We start from the raw sequence: 26,658 nt of genomic DNA on the forward strand, positions 1-26,658 counted from the left end.
CCCCCAAAGTTCTTTTGTTATTTTGCTTCTCAAAAGAGGGGTGCCCCCCTTTGGATCTGCGCCTGTCTTCCAATGAACTTACCAAAATGAATATCATGCTTTTACATTAATTTTCCCTCGTTCTTCGTCTATATTTTTCTTTAGTATATCTTATTTCTCTCTCTCCTCTCATCCCTTCAATTGTTTTTTTTTCTCTCTCTCTCTCTAACTACACGCAGACACAGAAACACAAAGATCGAAAGGCAGGGCCAGAACAACTACACAACCTTTATTTTGATGCAGCCAATTATCTAGAGACGTTAAATATTTGGGCAGTAATTCTGTATTACGTTATTGGGATAATTTACTACGCGACGTAATTTCTAAGGTAGTATGTCTATTTGAATTAGGATGCGACGTAATTATTTAGATCAGCCATTCTCAATTACTTTTTTTGAAGCTCCACATTTCTTGTTGAGAATCTATAATGCTCCACTATCCATTACGCGAACAAGCGAAATATTGCGGGGGGTGTCCTGGGCCATGGTGGGGGTCGAGGGGGCAGAGCCCCCAAAGCTTTGGAATATGGGCTCTAATTGATATCAATAGAAGAAATACAAATACCAACAATCTACACAATTAAAAGAAAAATGATTAGCTACGTTTTCACAACATAGGCCTACCAGCATTGTAAAAAAAAATCTGTATTTTTACAGCAAATTGATGTCAGGAGAGTCGCCATAAAATGTGTGTATTTTTTTTTTACAGTATTGATGTTAATTTTCCATGAATTAGAAAGAGAAACATAATAAAATCAGAGTTTTTATAGAGTAGGCCTATATATTCAGTTAAAACAGATCAAATGTGTAAGTCCTGACCAATGTATATTTTGTTTATCTCACTTGAATATTTCTAGGAAAAATATACAACACTTCTGTAATTTTGCACACAATTATGGAAACTTTGCTGACAGCATTTGTTGTAAAAATACAAATACTTTTTACAGTGAGTGATACCTCTAGTTCAGACTGTTCTGCACCAGATCTAGTGGCTGAAGCAAGTGGCGTAATGAGTAAAAAAATGAGGGGGCCATGGCGGCTGGAGCTAAATTTCTTAAAATATGCGAGCGATCAAAAATGTTGAACTTTTCAATACCAAAATTTATATTTTGGATAGATTTTGACATAATGTTGAGAAAGTCAAACAATGTTCCATTCTTACCCTTTCTTTTTCTCCTTTTTTTTCTTGGCCTTGAAACATTTGGGGAGCCCCCAAGCCCCACCCCCATCTGTACGCCATACATTCCCTAATTTTACAAGGGCTGAAAAATCAGGCGTTGCACTGCACTAACGCCCCATACTGCCCCTCTCTCTCTACAACTCACGTGCAGTATCATTCATTCAGTTCATGTAAAGCAAGAATGTAGGCAATCACGGTAGAGACAACCGCGGAGCATATTTCACTTTACCAACATTGGAATTTAATCGGCGTCGGAAACGAAGTTTCAGTACTTGTTAATATGTCTCAAATTCATTATTATCTATTAACAGGATTTTCTTTGAATATCATATTATTTGATGTTTAAAACTTAACCAAAACATATACTCTGGAAATGCAAAGTTACTCGCCGTAGAAATAGCAATCCTATGAACGGGGCTTTCAAATCACTAGTGTGGCACAGAAACTTTGTACAGAATAGAATAAATATAAATAAAAACACAATATCGATCTTCCATAATAGGGGTTATCGAGTGCTAAATTAGACAAAATCTTAGGAAATCAATTAGCATTTAAGTGTCAAGTAAGGATTATTTATTTTCTCTTTGGAACAAAAATGATCATCAAATCCCCATTTCTAGGTTAGGCCTACTGGTAGATACATTTTTTGCACCCCCCCCCCCCCATTTTTCCATATATTTTATTTATTTTTATACCGGCTCCCACGCGCCACTCTGCAATGCTCGGTGCGCCACCATTTGAAAATCCCTGATTTAGATCCTGCACTGGCGTAAAGATGGGGGCTTCGGGGCCATGCATGAACCCCCCGATCAAGAAAAGAAAGAGAAAAGGAAAGTAAAGGGAAGGGATGAAATATGATATTATGTTTTTTATATCATGTTAAAATCGATCAACAAATAAAAAAAATTGGCCTCGCCTGCATAGCAACGAGCAAAGAGAGACTGTATATTATAGGCTTCTCCGACGGCGGCGGCGTCTTCAACAATGAAATCTTAACCAAGGTGAAGGTTTTGAAATGTCATCATAACTTTGAAAGTATATGGACATATGGGTAATCAAGTATCGGTCTTAGGTCACATGATCACTTTCAGGGTCAATGGTCATTTAGGGTCGATGTACATAGTATTTCATTATGATAATTATGAACGATGTTTTTGTGAATAATAGTTTTCCAAGTCAGCACTGTTGTTATATATTGAATCGCGTAATGTATATAGCCGAGATTGCCAGCGGAGTTCACCTGTTTATGAAAAGAATTTTACAAAAATTGCTACATGCGCCAATGTTTGACTCATTACGCCACCGGTTTGTTTTAATCCTAATTACGACACGACGTAATTCCGAGTTCTGACGGACCCATGCTCATCCGTGAAATTTAATTAACCAATTACGCCTTTAACCACTTTTCTTTACTTCATGCTTGGTTTTTTATGATCAAAATGGCTGCATCACCAGCTTAAAAAAGCAGTTTAGAAAATGAGATGTAAATTTTTACGTTGCACATGGCATTGATTAAAAGACCGAATATCAACGGACCCAATGTAGATCCTTGCAAGACGCCTGATTCCACCCAGTTGTATTCTTTTCCATTTATACCAGGGACTTTGCACGAAGGAAATAGGGTAGAATCATGTCAAACGTTATGCCCTCTCGCACGAAATTTCAGTGGAACATACATGCAGAAGTGGAATAAAATGGCCTGAACAGTTATCAAGGGCGGTGCAAATTAGGGGAGGGCAGGGGGTGGCTGCCCAAATAATGATTGTTCGTCCAGGGAAAAGGTTTACAGCTTAATAAAGAAAATGTTGGAGATGTTTCAAATTATTTTTTATCAACACTTATTTCCTTCATTTTATGTCCTTAGTTGTTAATTGCAGCTTCATGGAATTAAGGCAAAGTAATTTGAATGTACAAACAGCATGAAAGATCAGGAAAATCAGCATTCTTGTGCAAACCAATTTCTGAGAGCTTTTACACCCTTGAAAGGAATAGAAAAATGTATCAAATATATTCATGAATATTGTGTACGACCTACAAAAATGGTAAAAGATCAACCGCAGAACGGTTTTGAAATTTGGAGGAGACTGACAATGCAACAAAAAAATCACGAACAATGGAAATCATTACATTTTTGTAAACGTTTTGGAAAAAAAGAGGGGCTGAAGACTAATTTAAACAAATTGTTTTATTCGATCATGACGGATTATGAGTAGTCTGCTGGGCAAACCCTTCGCTCGAGTTAAGGGTCTGAATGTGCAGCCTACTCGTGCCTTGTGTACTGAAGGCTCTCTCTGTATTGGAACAGCAAGTTTTGTATGTGCTAGTCTTTGCGTGGAGGCACACTTGTTGATCAAAGTTCCAATGAGGGTCTGTGCCTGCAGACTAGATTATGAGGGCATTACTGATCACATCTTGCAAAATCTTAACACACGAGTATGTCGTATTATATGACCCGTCTTACAATCAGCCTTGGGTAAAACGGCCCCGCCTACAAGTTGTGAGACTATACAATATTGGATTTTTTTCCCCAGATAATAATGAATTTTAATCAATATGTGGTCACAACATATACCTCGATGAACAACTTCCTCATGACTCTAGGGTAAGAGTGGCGCGGCTGGGAAGTTAAGGGGTCCATCTTATCCCCACGTTCCACCACTTTTTATTGACTGGTACCGTACGATGGGTTAAGTACTAACTGACAAACCGTGGACCTGTTGAAATGGCACGTTTCATCGTCCAGCATGAATATAAAAGAATTCGTCATTACGCAATTCTCATCTGGTCCGCCATTCGGTTGATTTATTCCCCAGTCTGAAGGGAGAAATAATGATCAGTATGATCAGAGTAATTATGTATAATGAAAATAATGTATATTCAACAATTGAATTTAAAACTATTTTGTGGATAGGCTTGGAACCCTGCACATACTATATTTGGAATGAACTGGAATGCTGTCGAAGTGAAAACTTTTAGGCAATTCCAGGGGCCGCGGAACCGGGGATAGGGACTTCAGCTACCACATTTCTCGATAAACGTGCATAAAAGCATAAAATCATCTGATAATCTGATTGTAATTTTTTTATAATTCATTCTACGACTATAGGCGTGGTACGGGAGTCGGTGAAATCATGTCCGCAAATTTGAACAAAAGATTAAAAGTAAAAAAGAAAAGTGATGCAGGTTATCTATAATTACCTTTGTAACAGATCTGTATCTCCTATACTCACTCTTTATCAAACTTCTGCTTATAGAATGTAAATAAAAGCAATACATCTAGCAAACTGCAACGGCAATTTAAAGTTAGCTGAAAAGAAAATGTGCAGGGTGCCACCCAGCCTGGTGCCCAAATCTTTTTATGTTTTCAGAAAACTATTTAAATCACCAACAATATCAAATAGAGATTAAGCTTCGAAACTTGCATGGATCCTAATGATGAGCTTTTGAGTAAAATAACAAAAGAAACGGGAAAAAATTATTTTGCTAACAACAGTGGACATCGCTGTAGAGAACAAACATATGACTGGGAAAAACGATTTGAGTCACCAGGCCCGTAACCAGGATTTTCAAAACATTGTCCTGTAATCGTTGGAAATGGAATAAACGAAATGAAAATTAAAAAAAATAATGTGACCGCGAAGCGCGAGCTGAAATATTTGATATACTGACCTTTTCCTGAAATGCACCTTCTCTTTCTTTTTGGCTCTTGGCCAACGGGGGGGAGGGGGAGGGGTCCGTAGGTCCTATTACCCCCCCCCCCCCCGGCTACGAGCCTGGTCATTGTAGCGTTTATATAAATGTACATATACATATATCCTATCCCGGATAGGATCGTACTCACTTATTAGTTGCAATGGTGTTCCTGTTCCCGAGCCATCAACATCGCATACGAACACCCCTTCATCGACCTCATCGTTACAGTTAATCCAAATCAAGATCCAGTAATAAACAAGCTTCAGGTCGATTAACTCTCGCATTTGTTTGAATTCGCCTTCAGAGCTTAAATGTAGGAGGGACGGCGTCTTCAATCCTGCCCGGGTGAGGACGGAATTCATTGCACTACAGCGGAGTTTGGACTCGTACCAATCAGACAGACCATTAAGTAGTTGGTAGCACTTCGACGATGAACATTTCCAGCTCGGATCTATGGTTGGAAATGTATTTTTTTTTAAATCAACGGTATAACAAAAAAAACCGCCCGTACAGCAGTCAGACATTTTGAGGGGGCAGACATGGCATTTAAGCAAAATTTGTATTAAAAAAAATAATAAAGCTATAAGCGAGCGATTTTGACATTTTTCTAATACAGAAATCAGATATTTGATAGATTTCGACAAATACCCGGGAAGTATCACCCTTTGTTCTTTAATTTTTCTTTCTTTTTCTCCTTTCATTCTCTTTGTCATGAAAAATTTGAGGGTCCATGACCACAACCTTTACGCCATTGTCCCTTACAAGTTTTTGGAATACGTTTTCTTTCCAATATCTATTCGATTTATTATTAGGTCTATTAATACAGTAATGATAACAATGGACCTTGACAGCACGATGCACATGTATAATCATACAAGCATCATTGTCTTGATAAGTCAGTGTCCTCTTTGATGTCTCCAAAGGGACATTTTGCAAATGACAAATTAAGACAATGATGGATTTCCATAGTTAAGTTTGACCGGATGAATCACACATTTTTGTAAGACACGACCCAGATATTCACTCACCTTCTGATCGAGCAGTGAGGTTGAAGGAACAACTGATGTTGGTTAGTCCACTGTTATCAGTAACTGTGTAGACGACTGTGATGGTATTACCAACCGTGACATCCATACCAGGCTCATGACTAGGAATAATTGATGCAATCCCTGCTTCATCCATACCTATCGGTGTGCTCCAGGTGAAAGCCTGGGTGAATTCCCCAACAGGAACCGTAATGGTCTGGTTTGCAGGACACCACGTGACCATCGGAGGCGTGGTATCAACTATCAATGCAAGACAAGTTCCATAGTGTTTCATCATTATCATCATCATCATCATCATCATCATACTCATCGTCTTCATCATCATAATCATCATCGGTTATATCAATCAGAATTTGCCCTCTTTAGAAGGGTTACTGGCTCTCGCGCCATGACAGTCACCCTTCCACTTGTTTCTTTTCTTGACATCTTCCTCGTTCAGACCAACCTTATTGCTTTCCTTAATTTTTCACCCTTATCGTTCATTAAAGGCTTGTATAAATTTTGGGCACATCCACTTGTCGATTCGTGCGAAAATAGTTCTAATGTTAATAAGTAAACGAATAATTGTACAGTAACATGCCCCTGACGACGGTTATGATACTCAGAGTGCAATGAGCACCAAGGATAGATTATGCAACATAGTTTTATTTGGCATATCTAGAAATCATAAAAAGTTATCTCCTATTGGTCGGTTTGGTAAGAGCTTTATATCCTAAGGTGTTAAAAATCACACCCCAGGGATCGGACATAACACCAAAGAGTGTAAAAGCAACAACCGAGGGTGTAGCAATAACACCCATAGGCATGATAGGGTGTTGAGGTAACACCGGGATTAAAAGAAAACAGTTGTCCTCTGAGTGCACCAATCAGCACCACATTTTTGACGGTGTATATATATCATTGTAATCAAAGATCTACGATTAACAAAACCCCCTGAAGGGGAGGCGCCAGGATATATCGATAGGCAGGGCAAATAACCCCCTGGTTCCTATCAAGAATATTTTAATGCAATCTCACTAGCATTGACGGTCACATTGAATATGCAGGATGCATTATTCCCACTCCCATCGGTAAACACGTACTCGACGACGGTTGACCCTACTACGAATCGGTCCCCCGATTCGTGGTTGTGTGAAACAAGGGCCACGTCGCCAGATATATCTGAAGCTGCTGGCTGGGTAAATGCGACTGAGGTATTGGGAGTACCAAGCTCGACAGAAGTGTTGATGTCTTCAACGCACCTCACAACTGGCGGAGTTGTGTCCACTATATAGAAAAGAATGATAGAAATAATATCTTCGTCAATAGCACACATTCGGGTTTTAAGAACGGACTTCGGGACTCGAATCTTGCCATATTATTGACTTTGCGAAAAATTACGAATGTACAACATTTGTATCGGACTTGTAAACCTGTTGCCCTGTTTAAGAGATTTCATCTTAAAATGTGGGGGGGGGGGTTATTTAAATATAATGGTCACGTCTAGACTACAGGATACCACAAGCCGCTGTTTTTTTTTTCGCTTTAAGAATCGGTTTCTGCGCAATTAGAACATAATTTCCCGCTTCTCCTTGACACAAATTAGATGGCACACATCAGACAAAGTCCTAATTATTTGACCATTTCTTGCCTTGAATTGTTTGGGGGAAACATTTTTGAGACGTCGCTCCAACTATATATATATATAGAGTGCGCGCTTTAGTGTTGTGGTTCATGACGCATTTTTAAAGTTGATCTTAATCAATAAATCACTTGACAAAGCCCTATGGGCGAAAATTCGTAAAATACTTTTCATTTGTTTATTTGTTTATGATTGTTTATTGGACCATCTCCGAGCAGAACATTTCCATTTTGTTTATATATATATATATATATATATATATATATATATATATATATATATATATATATATATATATATATATACATGTAAGTCTCCGAGACGTCGCAGCGACTACTAGGAGACATTTTCAGCAATATCCACGCAACAACAGGGCAGTGTAACTTTCATGACTTCTAGAGACGTTTCCTTGGTGAGACCGAACAAACTTTAGATATTGCAGACGTCTCCGTGACATGTTGTTTCTGAGAGGTTACAAAGACGTCTCTTTCAGTGAGATAGGGCTTTACCATAATGAGTGTTGATGTTAAAGGAACAAGATTCGTCAACCCATCCACTCCCATCACTGACTGTGTAGCCGACTTTCACTGTCTCATTGGTAACCTTGAAGAAGTGTCCAGGATGGAGGTTGGCTCTCACGGTGGGTGCACCCTGTGTGTTGGTGGTGTTAGGTGGAACCCAGTACGCCACCGTACATAAACTCCCTAGTTCTACCGTATGGTTGAAGTCTGGAGGGCAGTCGAACACAACCTGGGCTGGAACGAAATCAGAGGGTGTGCAGAACTTAGACTTTGCAGTAATTAAAGATCTTCTGTTTGAAATTCTCAAAGGAATCTTTCAATGGACTCTGATTTTCTCATAAATATGCATCCTTTTCAATTGGAATAATACAATCCCAGAATGCGTCTCCCATCGTGTTCACAATCTGAAATACAGTTTGAAATAATTTTCACACTTCCGAAATGGCCAGTATTAAAATTGTGAGTCTTAATTCACAGGGTCCACTGCGTGAACGCTCCCACTCTAGAGGGGTCCAGTTGCCCATGGTGTGAAATTACCTTCGCGTTTTTTAAACTTATGTTATCACTGCATGTTAACATCCTATCATGGAAGTAGAATAGTGAGGGGAAAAGTGACAAACTATTTGTTTATGGTATTTTGAGGTCGAAGGGTGATAACTTGTTTAGGGTCAAGTTTGAAAGCCAAATAGACGAGCATGGTGTCTACCTAAGCACCACAGCCCCGCCCTCCCACCTCCCGGCCTATATTCTCTTCCCTATCTGGCAGCTTGAATACTTCGTATAGCTTTAATCCCGGTCATTTCTTATTTCTACTGTCACAGTACCTGTATAAATGATATTCCCATAATGTCTAGCAAAAATATTTCCCTTGCAAAATAACCGTACTATTACCAGAGAACTTCTAGTGAGCAATACAACGACTGAAAATAAATTTTCTAAGCAATAATTTCCCTTTGTGTTTGGCTTTTATTTTTACATTTTTACAGGTCCCACAAATTAATTTTGTGTAAAAGAAAGAAATGATCCATGATATCTAGGGACTGTCGTATACCTAAGGAGGAGGGAGTGGGTCTGGGGCTGACATATTTTGATGGCTTTTTTTTTAGTTGTCAGGATTTTTTTGACAGAAAAGTGCTTGGGAAATGGCAATGACCTTTGTCCTCTTTTCAATTCTATTTGTAGTTGTCAGATTTTTTGTTTACTCCTCTGACGAGGTTTTTCTGGTACTTGTTCAAGGTTCCACTTATGTTAGGTACTTATCATAGACCAAAGCTTGCAGAATGAATATAATTTCCTACTTGTTACTCTCTCTTCGCAGTAACGTCCGGTGAATAAAGGTGGACAGTGGCAGACGAAAGCTGTGATTGTCTCCTCGCACCAGCCGTTTTCACATGGATTACTTACGCAATCTGTGGATGAAATGAAACAATTATCGACTGTTTTCTAAGCCTAATTTATTTACCCTTACAGCCAATCACAGCTCGTCGTTAAACTTTCACTGGGTTTCTTATGTTCTTTTTTATACATTGCTTCGTTCTAGCGTTCTGTTTATTCAGGCTATTTTGCTCTGTAAAGCTTTAGTAGATCCGTTTTAATGCTATTTTGCAATCTTAATTTGGGATAGAAAATAATTGGTTTTTCGTGTTGTTGTTGCTCCTTTCTACTTTTTAAACACTAAAAGCATTATGGACTAGATCGTGAAAATGTTGCAACAGAAACGAATGCATAAATAGTTATTCTTTATCTGCCATAATTGTATACAACACGGCATAATTTAGCATTAACATTATTCCATTATAACAAGTAAATTAAAAACGACATTGCATAATGACGGAAATATGTTTGTACACCTATACACAATTAATAAAAGAAGGTGAATAATCAACACTAAAGGTTCCTTCAGAACATCAGGTAATATAATCCAAAATATTATTCTTTAGACATGTGAGATACCAATTTACAATTTGCTCTCCTGATTTATATAAACAAATACCCTTCTTATCTTTTTTTAGAAAGAGTGAAGGGCGTGGGAATAGTTAAAGGTCAAGTCCACCCCACAAAACAGTTGATTTAAAAACATAGAGAAAAATCAAACATGAATAACGCTGAAAACTTCATCAAAATCGGATGTAAAATAAGACTAGAAATTTGACGTGTCCAAAGGACACAGACGCCCCCGCTTAACGCGATCAGAAATTCATTCGATATGATTGAACTTAATATCGTGCAGGAACCAATATGCATACATATAATGAACAAATTAAGACTTTTCACCTAAACACTCACCCTTTCCATAAAAATCTCTGACAAAAGATATGACAGGTCATTTGATATGACCTGACTGTAGTTTGGTGTCATCTATACCCAGACACCAAACATTTTTAATATCTGGTGAATATTTCCAAAGTTATCATACGGAAACCAACTCGCAAATGAGCTGTGACCTTGGACTTTTGACCTGAGGACTCCAATTTCGAACTTAGCCTGTATTTTGGTGTTATCTACCTACACACCCAAATTTGTTTAAATCCGTTGAATATCTCATGCGGAAACCAACTCGCATATATATAATGAGCTGTGACCTTGGACTTTTGACCTGCGGACTCAGAATTCAAACTTAGCCTGTACTTTGGTGTCATATACCTATACACCAATTTTTTTAAAAATCCGTTGAATATTTCATACGTTATCATGCGGAAATCAACTCGCATATTTAATGAGCTGTGATCTTTGACCTGCGGACTCCGAATTCGAACCAAGCCTGTATTTTGGTGTCATCTACCTACACACCAAATTTTTGTTAAATCCATCAAATAATTTTCGAGTTATTGCGCGGAAACCAAGTTGGGGGGAAGGGGCGGACGGACGGACGGACAGGGGGAACGCTTAATGTCCCCTCCGGACTTCGTCTGCAGGGGCATGAAATTTATGACATTTTAAAGTTTTGCCTATTTTTCACAAAACAGTTCTATGCTCAACTCAGTGATAGGCAATGAGAGTGTCGATGCTGTCACTCACTCACTGTTTCTTTTGTTTTTTATTGTTTGAATTACACAATATGTAAATTTTTACGAATTTGACAATTAGGACCTAAATACCTGAACCACAAAATGTTAAAATAATGGAATTCCACGTGTTCAGGGAGGAATGAAACTTCGTTTCACATGACAATGACGAGAAAATAAAAATATTTCATATAATTAAATACAAAAAGAAATAGTGAGTGGGTGATGTCATCAGTCCCCTCATTTGCATACTGAACAGGATGTGCATGTAACTGTTTTGTGAAATTAAGCGAAACTTTGAAATATTATAACTTTGTTATTTTACATCCAATTTTTAAGGAAATTTTCAGTTTTATGCTTGTTTGAATTTTCTCTTTTTATTCAAATCAGCTTTTTGTTGAGGTGGACTTGTACTTTAAGGTTGTGTGTAAGGGTGTGGGTGTGTGTAGGGGTGTGTGGTTGCGCGCGTGTGTTTTGTGTGTATGTATTAAAGGGCATGTGGTTGTACGTTGAAAATCATCTGATGCCCGGGGTTTCACAAAAAAATAGGACTGTGGTAACTTTGTCCTTATTGTTACTACGACAGAAAGCTTGATTATGATTGGCTGGTAAGTCATGTTACCATGGTAGTTGCCAGTTACCCTAGTTGTAACTATTTATGAAAACGGGACCCTGAAAAAAAGAAAGTGCCACTCACACATTCCATGTGGCACACCCGTATCCACGCAAAATAATATGGAAAAAATAACACAAATGTTCAATTCAATTCGCAACATATAAAACTAATATTAATCAAATACTAATTCAACGAGTGATACGTAAAGAAAAGTAGTATGTTGGATCTTTAAAAACGAGGAAATGATTTGGTATTCAACTCAACTCAGTTCAGTTCTTATCATATCTAAAACAATGAGTGCATATACACATATATCAGGTACACATCAAATACATACACTAAGAAAAACATGGAAAAAGAAACTACACACACAATATTTGAATAATAATTCGGTCCATATTATGATGACAAGAAACTACACACACACACACACACACAACCTCACACACTTGATCTTTGAATAATAATTCGGTCTGTATTATGATAAAGACTAAGAAATGAAATAGGATTAAAAAAATAAAACCATTGTCCTTGTGAGAGAGTCTCTAAAAAGAAATTATGATTTGGAGGCTATCTAGCTAATCAAAGTTGGTATGTTAATGTAAGGGACAAATAGAAAGAACGTAAGGGATATGAGCCCAATAAAAGCTTTATAATCCATTCACTGATCTTTATAAAGCCCGATGTTATCAAGATGATTACTTATAGATATTAATGGGTATAATTTTCATTTTCAAATTAGACTGATTACTGCTTTGAAGGTCATTTTATTAAGATATGAAGGCTATATAGGGGCATATTTAGTTTGACCATGTAGTAGTTCCATGGTTTGACTGAGTGTTTTGAACGTACACCTGGGTAGAATGGGATTGATTTTCCCTATTATAATATGTATCTTAAATGCGTGACGCTTCATATCAACGTGCTTAATACGCAAATGTACAAGGCTGATTTCTCATCATCACTCAACCTTTGATGATTACACTTATTCCATATTTCAACATGAGAAAGAAAGGGGGAAAATGAAATGAAAGGAACTTTTATATTCTGAGACAATAACCAGCAAGTATATGTATTTGAACAAGAACTCATCAGCAGTACGATTTTGCTCGATGATGTGTCGTTTGTGATTACTGTAATTACAATTTTACCCTGAATACACAAGCCGATCTCGATACCGTCTAAATTGCGACAAATCAAACAAAATTAAAATTGGCCCTATGGTTATTTATCATGACAAATAGAGAGCAGTTAAAATAAAATTAAAAGTGATCTTCTTTTCATGATCGGAGCGTTACTAACAACAGGAAGGCTCATCTTTTGAGCTGTAACCATAACAAACATCCGGGCCCTGTCTTACAGAGTTGCAATTGATCCAATCAAAATCAACTATATGGAAATCCATCATTGCATGTAATTTCTATACAGAAAATTTGCAGAACGTTCTTTATAACCAAAGGGGAACACACCAAACTATCAAGACAACGATGAATGTATTAGTAGACATCAGCTGTTAATATTTTGAGCAAACATGCATTATAGATGTTGGCGTTGCTGGCTTTCCATAGTTGTGGTTGATCGGATCAATCGCAACTCTTTGTAAGACGAGACCCCGTAATATAATACGTATATCGAACCAAACCCACATATACACACCCACTCGCACCACACTCACCCTCACACACCCTCACGCACACACACACACATACACCCTCACGCACACAATCATTACCTTGATCCACTCGTCTCCCCCGTCACACCGGAGAAACCAACTCCAGGGGAGCGTTTCTTCAACATTTTCGTCCGACAAGTTGTCAGATCTGACATCTTTCCTCGATTCTGATTGGCTGAGAGGCAATGTTACTATGGTAACTGTCGGATAAAATGGTACTTGTCGGATAAAACGTCCGACAAATCCTTTCATGAAACGCTACCTAGGTCCCCGTCTTACAAAGAGTTACTGTATGGAAATCCATGAATGCCATAATTTTTTCTACAGAAAAATCACACAAATTCATTTGCAAACGAAATTAAAGAAGCACACTGAATTTTCAAGAAAACTTTGGATGCATAAATTATATACCATATCTAGCAAATATTTTGAACAAACGTTCATTTTAGATGTTGACGTTGCTGGCTTTCTATAGTTAAGGTTGACCGGATCAACCGTAACTATTTGTGAGACGTGGTCCAGAACGACTAAATCCATTACGTCATGTCTATGACATACCATTGGTAGATTTGGATTCGGATTCGTTAGTGTGGCTTTACCATAAGATATTAATTGCCCCCCTCCCCCTCCCAAGGTAAATGATCTATCAAAAACTCACCTGGAATTTTGCAGATACGTAACCCCGGTGAAATTTCGTTCTTTCTACCTTGGTGACAGCCAGAAACAACTGAAGAAATCGGGATCAACTTGGGGACGGTCTTCAACCTACCCGACCCAGGATGTTCTCTCTCGGGACACGCTTCAAACATTGGTAAAGTGTAGTTGATGCGATTGTTATCCTTGCACGAGTAATCGGCCGCAGCTAAAGCAAGGTAGACTGCGGGAGAGAAAAAAGGGAAGAGAAAATCATAATGAAGACACTTCAGGCGCGGATCCAGAATTCGACTTTCATGGGGTGCGAATCTGTCCAAAAATATGACAAGCAAAATATTAAAAAAGGATCCCCAAAGGATCATCACTCACAAAAGATGGTCAGTCCGTCTCCGGAAAAAAAATTGGCAAGAGTAAAAAATATTCTCCCATCGCTCAATTAACGGGGTGCAGTATAATACAATAATCATATTCAAATTTTACGGGCCGCGCCCGCACCTTTCCGCCCACCCATGGATCCGCGCCAGCACTTGCTATGGTCATGAGAGTTCTTTGTTGAAAATCAGGAATGTCAGATGATACTTAAGACAAAATAATCAAACCCTGAAATATCCATCATCTGAATTAATCCACTGACGGACACCTTGATATGTTGTTGGGTTGAAACTCATTAGAAATGAGCAACCGAAATAAAAGGAGCAAAACACTAAAACTTCAGCAAAATTGCATCATGAATAAATTCCCTTTTTAAAAGTATGCTGGGTTGGTTTATGATGCCACGTCCACTTTTCTGTATTCTATTTTGCAATATCAGGATTATGTGCTGAATAATATAATATATATTTTTGAAATTGTAAGAAATTTATAGTTTCATTAATGATTGTATTGAAGTCATCTCTCCAAATTAGTTACAACGATGAAAATTTATAGGGCCTCTCAAGGGTGAATTCCTATTTTATACTTGGAGCAGAAAGTGAATATGCTTTGAAATACTCATACTCGCGAAACCCCTCATAAACTTGAAAATATAAAGTACCTGTTATTACATGCGGGATCAGTGGCTGAACCACAGTGATGAGCCTAAATTCTGGAACCATTTTGCATGCCTAGTGAGAGAGAAAAAAAAAGAAAGTTACAGTTCAAACGTTGAAGTCGTACAGAAGTGAAGTAGGTAAACTAGCTGAATTTCTCGGTGATGCCAACATACGTCTATCATAATACGCACTTATATTTTTTGTTTACTATGTAAACATACAGGTATACAAACATGCAATATAAAACACTGTGCTTGATGAGTAAAAAAAAACACGAAATGATAGACATAAATGAATAAAGCAAAGAAGATCTGTACTCACGTTGCACACACAAGAGTTATCAAATCACCATCATCTCGTTGGTACAAGGATCCTTATGATGCTGAATTTCTTTTCACCCCCTAGATCGTGTTATAGTGATGAGGTAAACTGACGTAAACTACGGACTGAACTTGGTCGTCGATTATAAAGTATACTTGCTCTTTGTGCGCCGGATTAATTTAGACATGTTCGTCTGATAGTTCTTCGCAATCAACTTTCATCGATACATAATCATGATTATTATAAGTAGTAATCAAATAGCATGCGCAATGCTAATTCGTTACTTCGGATAAAAGCGAAGAAGAACACCAACGCAATTCAAGTGCTGTCGTGCTTAAATAATTAAAGTGCAGCTCTCCATTTCATCACCATAATGGATTGCATCAATAGATTGAGTTGCGTAATGAACCAAAATTTTGAGGGTGCCAAACGTGGCATATTGGGGAAATGATTTTTTTTAAAACCCTGACGCTTTTAATACAAAACTCTAATTTGGTAATATATCTTGACATGATATAAAAAAATGATACCCCCCTTTTTTTCATTTCCTTTATCTTTTCTATTCGAGATTTTTTTAATGGGGGAGTGGGAAGGTTCCATGGCACCCAAGGCCAATGGATGGATTGTATTTCAGTCTGTTTAATTCGTCTATAATATGACAATACCGTGTGTGTTATGATTATGCATATAATAATAATAATAATAATGATAACGGTATATACTCAGGGTGACCACTGCCATGACTCCAGTTCCGAAAACTGGCTTCCTAGCGGGCCCTGCTATTATGATTACCTCGGCTTTAGCACGGCTACCTAGCTAGGCGCTCAAGCAGTTGAGGAATTTCTTCGTACCGGGTACCCATTCACCTCACCTAGGTTGAGTGCAGCACAATGTTGATGAATTTCTTGGTGAAGGAAAAAACGCCATGGCTAGGAATAGAACTCACATCCCTCACATAATTACTAGACTACTACGCCTGGACATTGACCACGTTGACAGAATAAAATGATGAAATTCCAATACTATACTTTTTTTTTATATTATGAGTGTGAGACTGGTCTGATGAACAGTTCTCAATATAGGCTTCCCATGAAATATTTATATAATATTGACTGGCCTTGAGGGGAACATCAAATACTAGTTGCTGCCAGCAAAAGAATCATAATGGCCCGAGTCTTTAGACGAGGGCAATATAGGTCTTTTAAGGGCAATATATCTGATGTTCCCTGAAAGAAGAGTCAGTCAATATTTTTATATTCATCCAAATCAGATATCTAGAGCAAAAATCATGATAATGATGATATTTCTTTTAAGAATACAGATATTGTGTCATCAGGGTCTATAGGCCGTGGGCCGAACGATTAAAAGTGCTTTAGTTTTTAACTTTTGCTTCAGTTGACCCTGAGGTATTTTTGATATACTAAAAAAAACGAAGAAAAATACATTTGTTTGTTTGTTTTTATTTCCGAATCAGATAAAAAAATACACAATATACAAGAGAGATACATACAATAACGGAGGATCACCCAATTCAGCTGTATTTTCAAAATACTGCTGTTCTTCCTTGGGGTCCTACATTTACCATACAAAGTAATATACACCATTAAAAAAAAAAAAAAAAAAAAAAAAAAAAAAAAAAAAATTACTAAGACAAAAAGAAAAAAGAAATACAAATGCTCAATCTAAATAATCATATAATAGAGTATGAAAGGAACTTAAAGTTGGTGCATTACGAATTTCATTGGGCAATTGATTATAAATTGATATGCCCCTATAGAAAAATGTCTTTTTACAATTGTTAGAATTTGGTTTGGGAAAATTAAGGTTTTGGTTCGAACGAAGCGAATAATTTAAAGTTCTTCTAGAAATGTTATCAGACATATAGTTTGGAAAAAGATTGTGCAATATTTTATAAATCATTGTACATATATGCTTTTTATAGCGGCATTCAAGAAATTCCCAATTCAAAGTCTCATGAATATGTTGATTGGAGACAAAAGAGTAGGGATTTATTTTCATAATTATACGGCCAGCTCTATTCTGGAGTTTTTGAAGGGCTGACAGAGAACCTTGTGGAGCGGAATACCAAATGACGTTAGCGTAATCAAAATGTGGCAAAATGGCGGATTTGTATATCAAATTTAAGCTTGATTCGTTAACAACATGTCTTAACCGTCCAAGAAAACTAACCAGTTTACTGATTTTCTGACACATGTTATGTATATGAATATCCCATTTCAATTCAGCGTCAATGTGAATTCCGAGATATTTCGTAGTATTAACTTTTTGGATGTTGGTATTGTTTATTTTTACATCTAGTGCATTACACTTGGACAACATATATCTCGTACCAAAGAGCATACTGACAGTCTTCGTATAGTTAACCAATAACTTGTTTTGAGACATCCACTTATCTAAAACTTGCATATCTGCGTTTAAAGTGGATTCCACAACTTTAACATTAAATAGGAAATAGCTTGTCCCCGCAGTAAACCCGCTGCAGTTAGAAAAATATGTAATTTAGAACTCCGGTTTCATCATGCTGCCTAATTATTGTACGAGCCGCACATTTAGACATGCGCACTGCAATTGCACAGCGGGGAAATGTGAGCGCTATACAGTCGAACTTCAAGTCGATTTGGTCAGTAATAAACAGTATCATTATTTCTACTCTCAGTATATCGTGTCACTGGAAATCTCAATAGACGTTAATCACCTATCTTTAGTTATAAATCATCGAAATACATGAACATTTTATAATAACATCCTCAAATTTACGAAAACAGTCGAGAAAATTGTTGCTTCGCGCTTCGCGTGTCGAACTGAAACTGAATAATATACAAGCAGAAAAATTGCGTTGCCAATTTAGCTGTATACACATATCGTTAGTAGTGCCCTGTGCTGCGGGTCTGTATTATGCATTATGATGAAAATATGTATTTATAAACTGTTTTAATCACAACAAACACTTGGAAACGGAAATATAAACTAGTCTTTATAGAATTCTGGTATATAGCATAACATTTCGCCGTGGACTTATTTCAAGATATGATAGCAATTCCCTTTTCAAGTGACAAAGAAGAAGGCATATTGTCCTTTGCATTAATTTTGTCTAGACCTGCCTATTGATCTTTGTGTTTCTGTGTATGTGTAGTTGAAGAGAGAGTGAAAAATGAGAGATTACATAGTGGAAAGCGAAATAGAGATAGGGAAAAATGGAAAGATAAATGTCCCTAAAATTATTCCAGGATAAAAGGGTTGGGTCATATATGTCGGGTGGTGAAACAATTTTGAATAATCATGATTATTGTGATGATCATAATGATAATAGTGATAACATTTATTAAGTTATACCATTGTGATGATACTAAAATCCTCCAAATTTTAATCAATACATATTTATCACTGTCTTTTATAACATTGGTTCGAACTATTCCCTCTCACTGGCATATGCCTGTCCAACCAATTACCAGTACAACTCTACTGCATGTCTTCCCTCCCCCTCTCTCTCTCTTCTTGTATCTACACCTCATACAAATTTTTCTCCCTCTTCCCATTCCCTCTCTACTATTCCCTCCTCTTCTCAAAGAAGCAAACATTTTCATCATCATTAGTTTGTTGTCTGACAATGATATCCATCAGTACCGTTAGATAAAGAACACTTTGTCAGGAGAAACATATAAGTCTTCATCCATCCACCTTCCCCTGGTCTTCATTATTATGAATAAAGTTTTAAAATTTCTGTTCACAAAATAAAACAAGGCGAAATATTATGCTATTATGCCATAATTCCATCAAGACTAGTCTATATGTTCATTTACAAGTGTTTGTTGTGAATAAAATAGTTTATAAATACATATTTTCACCATATTAACGGCCCGGATTAACGCAGTTTGAATTAACAAACGGCCCACTACGTACGATCTGTGTATACAGCTAAATTGGCAACGCAAAATTTTCTGCTTGTATATTCAGTTTCAGTCCGACACGTGAGTCTACATTTTTCTCGACTGTTTCGATAAATTTGAGGATATTATTATGGAATATTCATATATTGCGATGATTTGCATCTAAAGGTAGGTTGTTGACATCTAAACAAATTTTCAAAGATACTTTACATTGAGTCTACGAATAATAATAAGGCTCAATCCTGACCGATTTAGACTCGAAGTTCGAATGTCGAGCGCGCATTTCTCTGCTGTGCTCATGGCAGTGCGTATGGCTAAATGCGGCTCGTACAATTGTTGGGCAGCTTGATGAAATCGGAGTTCCGAATTACATATTTCACTAACTGCAGCGATATGACTGCGGGAACAAGCAATTTCACAATCAATGTACTTTTCTTCTTTTTTCAATGTATAATAAAAACCTCAGGCTCCAACTGAAACGTTTTGACACGATAAACTAGGCCCACGGCCTACTAGGCTCTGCGTTTTACCATTATGACGTACTTGCAAGCGCCCAGGGGGGCATTTCATCAATATTTTCGTCCGACAAGTTGTCAGATCTGACAACTTTCCTGGATTCTGATTGGTTGAGAAGCACTGTTACTATAGTAACTGTCGGATAAAATAGGACTTGCCGGATAAAACGTCCGACAAGTCCTTTCATGAAACGCTCCCCAGATCCAGCGTTGTCTTTATTATGACGTAGATTGTTGGTGCGCGGATCATTATTACCGTGTTTACACTTGATCGGCTTTTGGTTCAGAACCGCGAGCCGATGCAAAAGCCGATTAGGTGTTATAAAGCGTATCTCTTCATACGCACCCTCAAATGCCCGGATGTGAGAACAGGGAAAATACAAAGGTTTACTAGTATTTTGCGTCGTATTTGCATACAAAGTCAACACGCGCATTTACAAACAATAAACCTATCTCTTCCCGATGTTCAGAAAATGTAGGGCAATACAGGTTTTGTAAATGACCAGCTCAGATGTCTGATACGGGTGATAATATTCGTTACCACATGAGTTTCTAAGCAACGTGACAAATAATGCATCAAAACATATACGTAAACACACACACACTCACCCACACATACCCTCACAAACAAACACAAAACATGCTCCGCCTTCCATATCCTCTATGTCGCTATTCTAGTAATCAGTTCAACATACACCCAACCCACGTTGCGCTGGGTGGGGGGAGGGGGGTACGGGTAATTTTTCAAGTCACGAAAAAGAGGGGGATATGGAAACTACAGTATTCTCCCGCAAGTGTCGCAATAATTTCATAGCTAAATATCCTTTTCAATGCATCGATAATCCATCCAATTATAATCATTATTGTGTTTTATTCTTGGTTTCCCCCTTTTTCAAGCCTTTGAGGCTTTTGGGGAAAACTTTTCCTGTCATAACTTTTTTTCCAAATCTCATCTTTTTGTTTCATGAATATATTTGTATATTTATGTTCAAATGTATGATATTTGTATGTTTTTACATGTATACATTATTGAAATAAATAAATGAGAGTATTTTCACACTCCCTCAAATATGTATTAGGATTATGACGTCATGGGACGCCTGCATTCATTCATTTGCAGGTATGCGGGTTTTTTTTTACTAAATTTCCGATTATAAGGTATTGGGCGACTCACTCGGTATATTTTATTCGAAATGAAAACACAATACATATAACAACAAATTATGATAGGGGGTGGGCCTCCAAAGCGCCCCCTCCCCGAACCCCACTTGACTAAGAACTATTACGAATGTACACCGTGCGTGATTTTTTTAACTAATAAATGCCCTCCATGATGTGTATTATTCGTATTATAGTCACATCGACCATTACACCTCACACACCCACGCACACTCCCACACAAATAACTGTAAATCAGGTAATTTTGTCAAGTTCACATAGAGACGTTTAGGTCTGAAGTTCAGTCTTAAGTCTTCTTAATTCTGAATATATTGAAAATGTGCTTCATGTAACAGAAAGCGTTAATTGGTGATTTTCTCTTATTAAACTTGGTCTATCATTTGAAGTTTGCAGTCAATTGAAAATAAAGCGCTAGAGACATTTATCATTATCATTGATTATTGATTTATTCATTTCAACTAGGATGACATAATGAATCTAGTGTAAGATGAAAAGTAGCAAAAGCACCCTGACAGGATTAGCCGAGATGGCTTGAACCATACCAACAAACTTAGAGGGTTGTGTTGTCTAGTGGTTAGAGCATTGGACTCATAATGTCAAGGTTGTGAGTCCGAATCTCCGTTCTGCCATTGTCTCCACTTTTATTAAAAGACCCGAGAGTAACATCTGTCGTCTAGAAGGTCAGCCACTATGACTGATTAACCTACACCTGTACACGTAAAATGTTTAACCCTAGGTAATTGACTACATACCAACTTGGCGTTTATCAGCAAAAGGCTGTTCCGCCGAGTTCTTGCGGGAGTGACCATAAACAGAAACATATTTTTTTTGCAAACAGATTGCAAAGTTTTGACGCCCTCTGCGTTCGTTGATCTAAACCTTAGTAACATGATAAAATACACTTATCAAACATACATACAATAAGCTATAGATTACGTAAACCACTGCTAGAGCACTGAAATCACAAGAGACATCGTAAAACTAATACTAAAAATGAAAAATACAAATAGGTTTGAAATGAAAATGTACAAGCTACGAGCAAAATACTAAACTCTATTGATTTATATGAAAAAATACATAACACGTATTATTAATAATATAGGAATATATATATATATATTGGTCATACAGTTCATAACTTCGTAGTTAAAGGATAGCCCCTGAGAATAGAATTCAAACCATGTCAATGAATACATGTTTTAAAACATAGATGATTCAACCTCTTTTGAAATATTAATGGAATTACCCGTTGACACTTAGATTTTAATATGAAATCCTACAATACAAGCAAAAGAAAACACCAAACGTAATACATAGAAACAGTGGATTTTTTAATACAAATAAAAGTTATTTTCCATAAGTCAAAAACTAGTCGTGGGTCCAGGGTTGCATCCTCCCGAAAGATCCGCCAGATCAACGTTCGAAAAAAGTGTAATATTTCAATGAAAAAAATTCTCGCTATTGACACAAGCCAAAAGTTCCCAAAATGTAGCTCACGCATTCAATAATAATGTTCCATTGTGTGACACATTAACCAAGGAATTGTTAGTACAATTTCATGCAGTAACCTCTGGTAGCTTGAAGGTAAGAACAGTATTCAGTAAGAAGGATAACACTGTCTGTACACAGGTAAGTTTTACGATTATTTCTCCTCGAAATGTAAAGCTAGGCTGACACTTGCACGATTCCGTGGCACGTATTAGCACGACTCGAGCCTGTACGCAAACTAGTCGTAAACTGGCGTGAAGTGTGCGTAAACCCGTTGGGACTGCGTGCCATGTCGAGACGAGAATTTTGAAATGTTCAAAATTTTGGTCACGACCAAATTTAGCTAACTGTTCGTGAACTCGTCGGGACGATGAGGGAGGATGTGTGGCAGTGCGCGCCATGCTACGACTGTCACGAACTGCCACGAATGGTTCACGAACAGCTCGCGTCGAGTAAATGCTAAGTTCACACCAACGGCGCTTTGATGGCGCTTTAAAGCGGCGTGCAAAGCGGTGGCAAAGCGTAACAAAGCTTAATTAAAGCGTAAAGACCGTAATAGAGCATGAGGAAGCTTTGAGCAATTCGGGACATTCGGCAAGAGCGCCAAATTTTTTTAAACTGTTTAAAAATTTGAAGCGATCTGTCACGGATTGCGTAAAGCGGGGAGAGCGTATTAAAGCTCATCAAAGCGTCACAAAGCTTAACAAAGTCGTAGGAAAGCTTAACAGTGTTTAAGAGAGCTTGGTTCAAAGCGGTGACCCCACTTAGAAGAGAAAAAAAAATAGAAAAACTTTGTTAAAAACTCTGAGTTTTTCACAAAGTTATTTCTATTTATTTTTATTATATTTCATTTATTAATTTTATAATGTTTTATATTTTATATCCTTTGTTTTATTTTCTCTGTTACAATGAGGGTTATTTATCTCACATATAAAATTGATTTTCTTACTAATTTTTTAATTTAGTAATAATTTGTAATAATCAATTTAACAAAACAATTGCATATTTTAAAGATCTTTTTTCGCACATATCTAAATTTCAAATTCTGCAACTTGATTCCTTTAAATTTTCACTCCTGATTTACAATAGTAGTATTATCTGATTTTTCCTGGGTAAAAAATCAATAAAGTATGTATTTATTTTTTTACAAGCAGATGAAATACATAACAACAATAACATCAATAATAATAATAACATCTTCACAAGTACACATAATACAACAATTATTTCAAACCTATATTAAAAATAAACATAGTGTACATATGAAAGTCTTTATCTTCATCATCTGCATCTGACGATATCTGAGCCACTCCTTTCTTAACTCAATCAGGAAGTAACGCCCCAGCCATTCTTTGTTGTCAGTCAACAGCACCCACTGGAGAGACGAAATATTCTTTGAGATGATCTCTCTGATGTCTGGCATCCACAGTGGCGAGGTTCCCCCTTGCAGGTGGTTGCGGAACATCTTCCCAGTGAGGTCCATCTCTCCAGGCACCTGGTGCGAAATTGTGCTCTTCATCTTCGTGGTCCACCGCATTGGCTGCCAGCGCCAGCCTATTCCTCAGCAGGTTGTGGAGCACCACAGCAGTCTCCACCAAATCTCTGACGTTATCTACCTTCTGTTCCAGTGTTCCCAACAGGAACCGGAACCTGTTGGCCATGATGCCAAAGGCATTCTCCACCACTCTTCTCCCCCTTGAAATCCTGTAGTTGCAGATCCTCTGCTCATCGGTCATTCCTCTTCTACTGTATGGCTTCATCATGTAGCTTTTCAGGGCAAAATCATCGTCACCCAGGATGAAGTAGGGAATATCAGGATGATTTTCTCCAGGGAGAGGGCATGGTGGGGGCAGCCCTATGGACCCATCTTCTAGGCATTCGAAGAGCTCAGCGTCTGTGAATATCTGGGAGTCAGACATGTGTCCTTTACCTCCCAGGTTAATCCAGATGAACTTGTACTCTGCATCTACCGATGCCAGCAGTGGTATAGAGAAGAACCCCTTGTAGTTGTGGTAGAGACTGCATGCCTGTGTTTGCTGGCTTCTTAATGGCTATGTGCTTTCCATCCAAGGCACCAATTGCATGGGGGATATTCCATCTCTGTTCAAGCTGCTGGGCAAGGGTGCTCCATGCTTCAGGGGTGGTAGGTTTGTTAAAGACCTCATCTTTATACGCCTCTACAATGGCCCTGCACACTCCTGGAATCAACTCTGATATGGTTGAGATACCACATCTGAAACCATATGCCAGTGATATGTAGTTGTCCCCAGTGGCCAGATGTCTCAAGGTGATTGCCAGTTTGAGGCCAGCTGACAAAGGGTGCCTGTAGTTAGTCTCTTGCTTCTGGATGACTGGTGCCACTCTCGCAAGGATCTCATCGAAAACCTCAGGGGTCACTCTAGTGAAGTTTGTGAAGGCAACAGTGTCCTCTAACCTCAGTTGTGTGTCCAAGAGGATAGTGTACTGGCCATACTGATGTCTTCTTTCTTCAGTGAGCCATGGACTGGTCCAGCAGCACCTGATGAATGGTCTTCTCCCTCCTACTGGTAGTTCAATCTCCTCTTGTCTTTGCTGTTCTTCCTCTCTCTCCTCTGCCTCGAGGGCTAGGATGTAGTTATATAGCAGGGAGACAAAGGTCATGTCTACATCATAAGATGGTTCACGCTGGTACAAATTGAACTTCCATATCTTGTTTTTCTGCCAAAGATGCAATTATTTCGTGTATCTGCTGCATCTTTATATATACTCTGGATCAGAGGCAGGATGCAATCAGAATCTCGAATTTTGTCATTGCGTAACAGAGCTTAACAGAGCCTATCAACGCACAAGAGAGCTTGATAATCGTATCAGAGCGTTATTTAAAGCGTTATAAGCGCATCAAAGCTTATCAAAGAGTAATAAAGCATATCAAAGCGTGATTTAAAGCGTAATAAATCCTGATCAATCGGCATCAAAGCGTGAGAAGCCGTAGCGATTCGGGAAATAATTTGTCGCCCAAAGCGGGAACGAACTTCGTATCACAGCATATCAGAGCATAACATATCTGAGGAGATCGTGAGATTTTTTGAAAAGTAAACAAAATGACGCCGAATTGATCGCCGATTTAAAGCGCGGCATTCGCCGTTGGTGTGAACGTAGCATAACGACATGTTCACGAATTGGTGTGCGGCGCAGCATGACCGTGCCTTCCCACTGATAAGTGTTCTTCACGCACTACTCGCAAATCCAGAAACGAAAAAATAAAGGACAACGAAAATGAACCGAAAAAGAGAAAAAGTAACCCCCAAAAAGCGGGAGAAGAAACGCAACAAAGTCCCCTCATCCAACCCCCCAAAAAAAACCGAATTCCATCTGTTCTTTCTTTCCTTTTCCGTTTCTTTTTCTTCATTTCTCTTTTCGTTTACTTCCATTTTTTTTTGGTGAAGGGTATTTCTTTTCTTTTACTATTTATTTGTCATTATCCCTCCTTTCTTTTCCGGTTCTTTTTCCTTGCCTTTTTTCGTTTCCTTTTTTAAAGTTTCTTTTTCTCTCAATTATTTCTTTGGCGGGGTTAACTTCTCAACCATCTTTTTGAAATGGTCAGTAGACTGCCATACTGTCCAAACTCGTGCCTTCTGGTCATTTATACCCTGATCCACACTTTCCTTTGTGGATTTCTTCAAGGTGGGGTTGCCTTTCCTTGCTCTTCTGCCTCTTCCAGCACTCCTGCTGCTTTTCAACAGTGGCTAAAGCAGCGGCCAGGTATAGGTATCTTCTCTTTCCTGCAATGATTGTGTCTCTGACATGCAGCATGTTGTCTCTTCCACAAAGCCAATCACAAAATGACCAGGGGTCGGCACGACACCGTCTGAATTGCGCAAACTCGTCGTGCCAATGCGGGGAGTGCGTAAACTATGCGCAAACTATGCGTGAACTCGTCGAGTCAATTACCGTGTTTACACTTAATCGGCTTTTGCATCGGCTTTTTCATAGCGCGATTAACGCGATAAACGCGATTAACTTGCATCGGCTCGCGGTTCAGAACCAAAGTAGTAGGTTCAGAACCGCGAGCCGATGCAGAATAGGCAATTGGTGCGCATTTCATTTACTTTACCATTGTGACGTAATTGTAAACGAACGGATCCAGCGTTGTCTTTATTACGACGTGTCTTGTTGGTGTGCGTATCATTT

General features: G+C 38.1%; 1 protein-coding gene across 1 annotated transcript; it reads right to left on the reverse strand.

The window, feature by feature from the left end:
• Window positions 1-1,226: 1,226 nt before the first annotated feature.
• Window positions 1,227-15,589, reverse strand: LOC135155844 (uncharacterized). The gene is made up of 9 exons (XM_064106125.1): window positions 15,399-15,589; window positions 15,080-15,149; window positions 14,051-14,269; window positions 9,398-9,508; window positions 8,088-8,333; window positions 6,975-7,223; window positions 5,940-6,197; window positions 5,060-5,362; window positions 1,227-4,032 (listed from the first exon to the last, which is right to left on the reverse strand). Exons 2-9 carry the CDS (start codon window positions 15,138-15,140, stop codon window positions 3,881-3,883), a joined length of 1,599 nt encoding a protein of 532 aa, XP_063962195.1. The 5' UTR covers window positions 15,141-15,149; window positions 15,399-15,589; the 3' UTR covers window positions 1,227-3,880.
• Window positions 15,590-26,658: the final 11,069 nt, after the last annotated feature.

This window comes from Lytechinus pictus, chromosome 10 (assembly GCF_037042905.1).
Source record: "Lytechinus pictus isolate F3 Inbred chromosome 10, Lp3.0, whole genome shotgun sequence".
Taxonomy (NCBI): Eukaryota; Metazoa; Echinodermata; class Echinoidea; order Temnopleuroida; family Toxopneustidae; genus Lytechinus; species Lytechinus pictus.

Excerpts from the sequence above, each read along its gene's own strand:
- LOC135155844 (XM_064106125.1), bottom strand. The coding sequence starts at position 15,140 with ATGGTTCCAGAATTTAGGCTCATCACTGTGGTTCAGCCACTGATCCCG. Across the intron at positions 9,509-14,050 it reads ACGTATCTGCAAAATTCCAG|ATTGCGTAAGTAATCCATGT; the intron begins GTGAGTTTTTGA and ends TTTCATCCACAG. Across the intron at positions 4,033-5,059 it reads AACACCATTGCAACTAATAA|ACTGGGGAATAAATCAACCG; the intron begins GTGAGTACGATC and ends TTCTCCCTTCAG.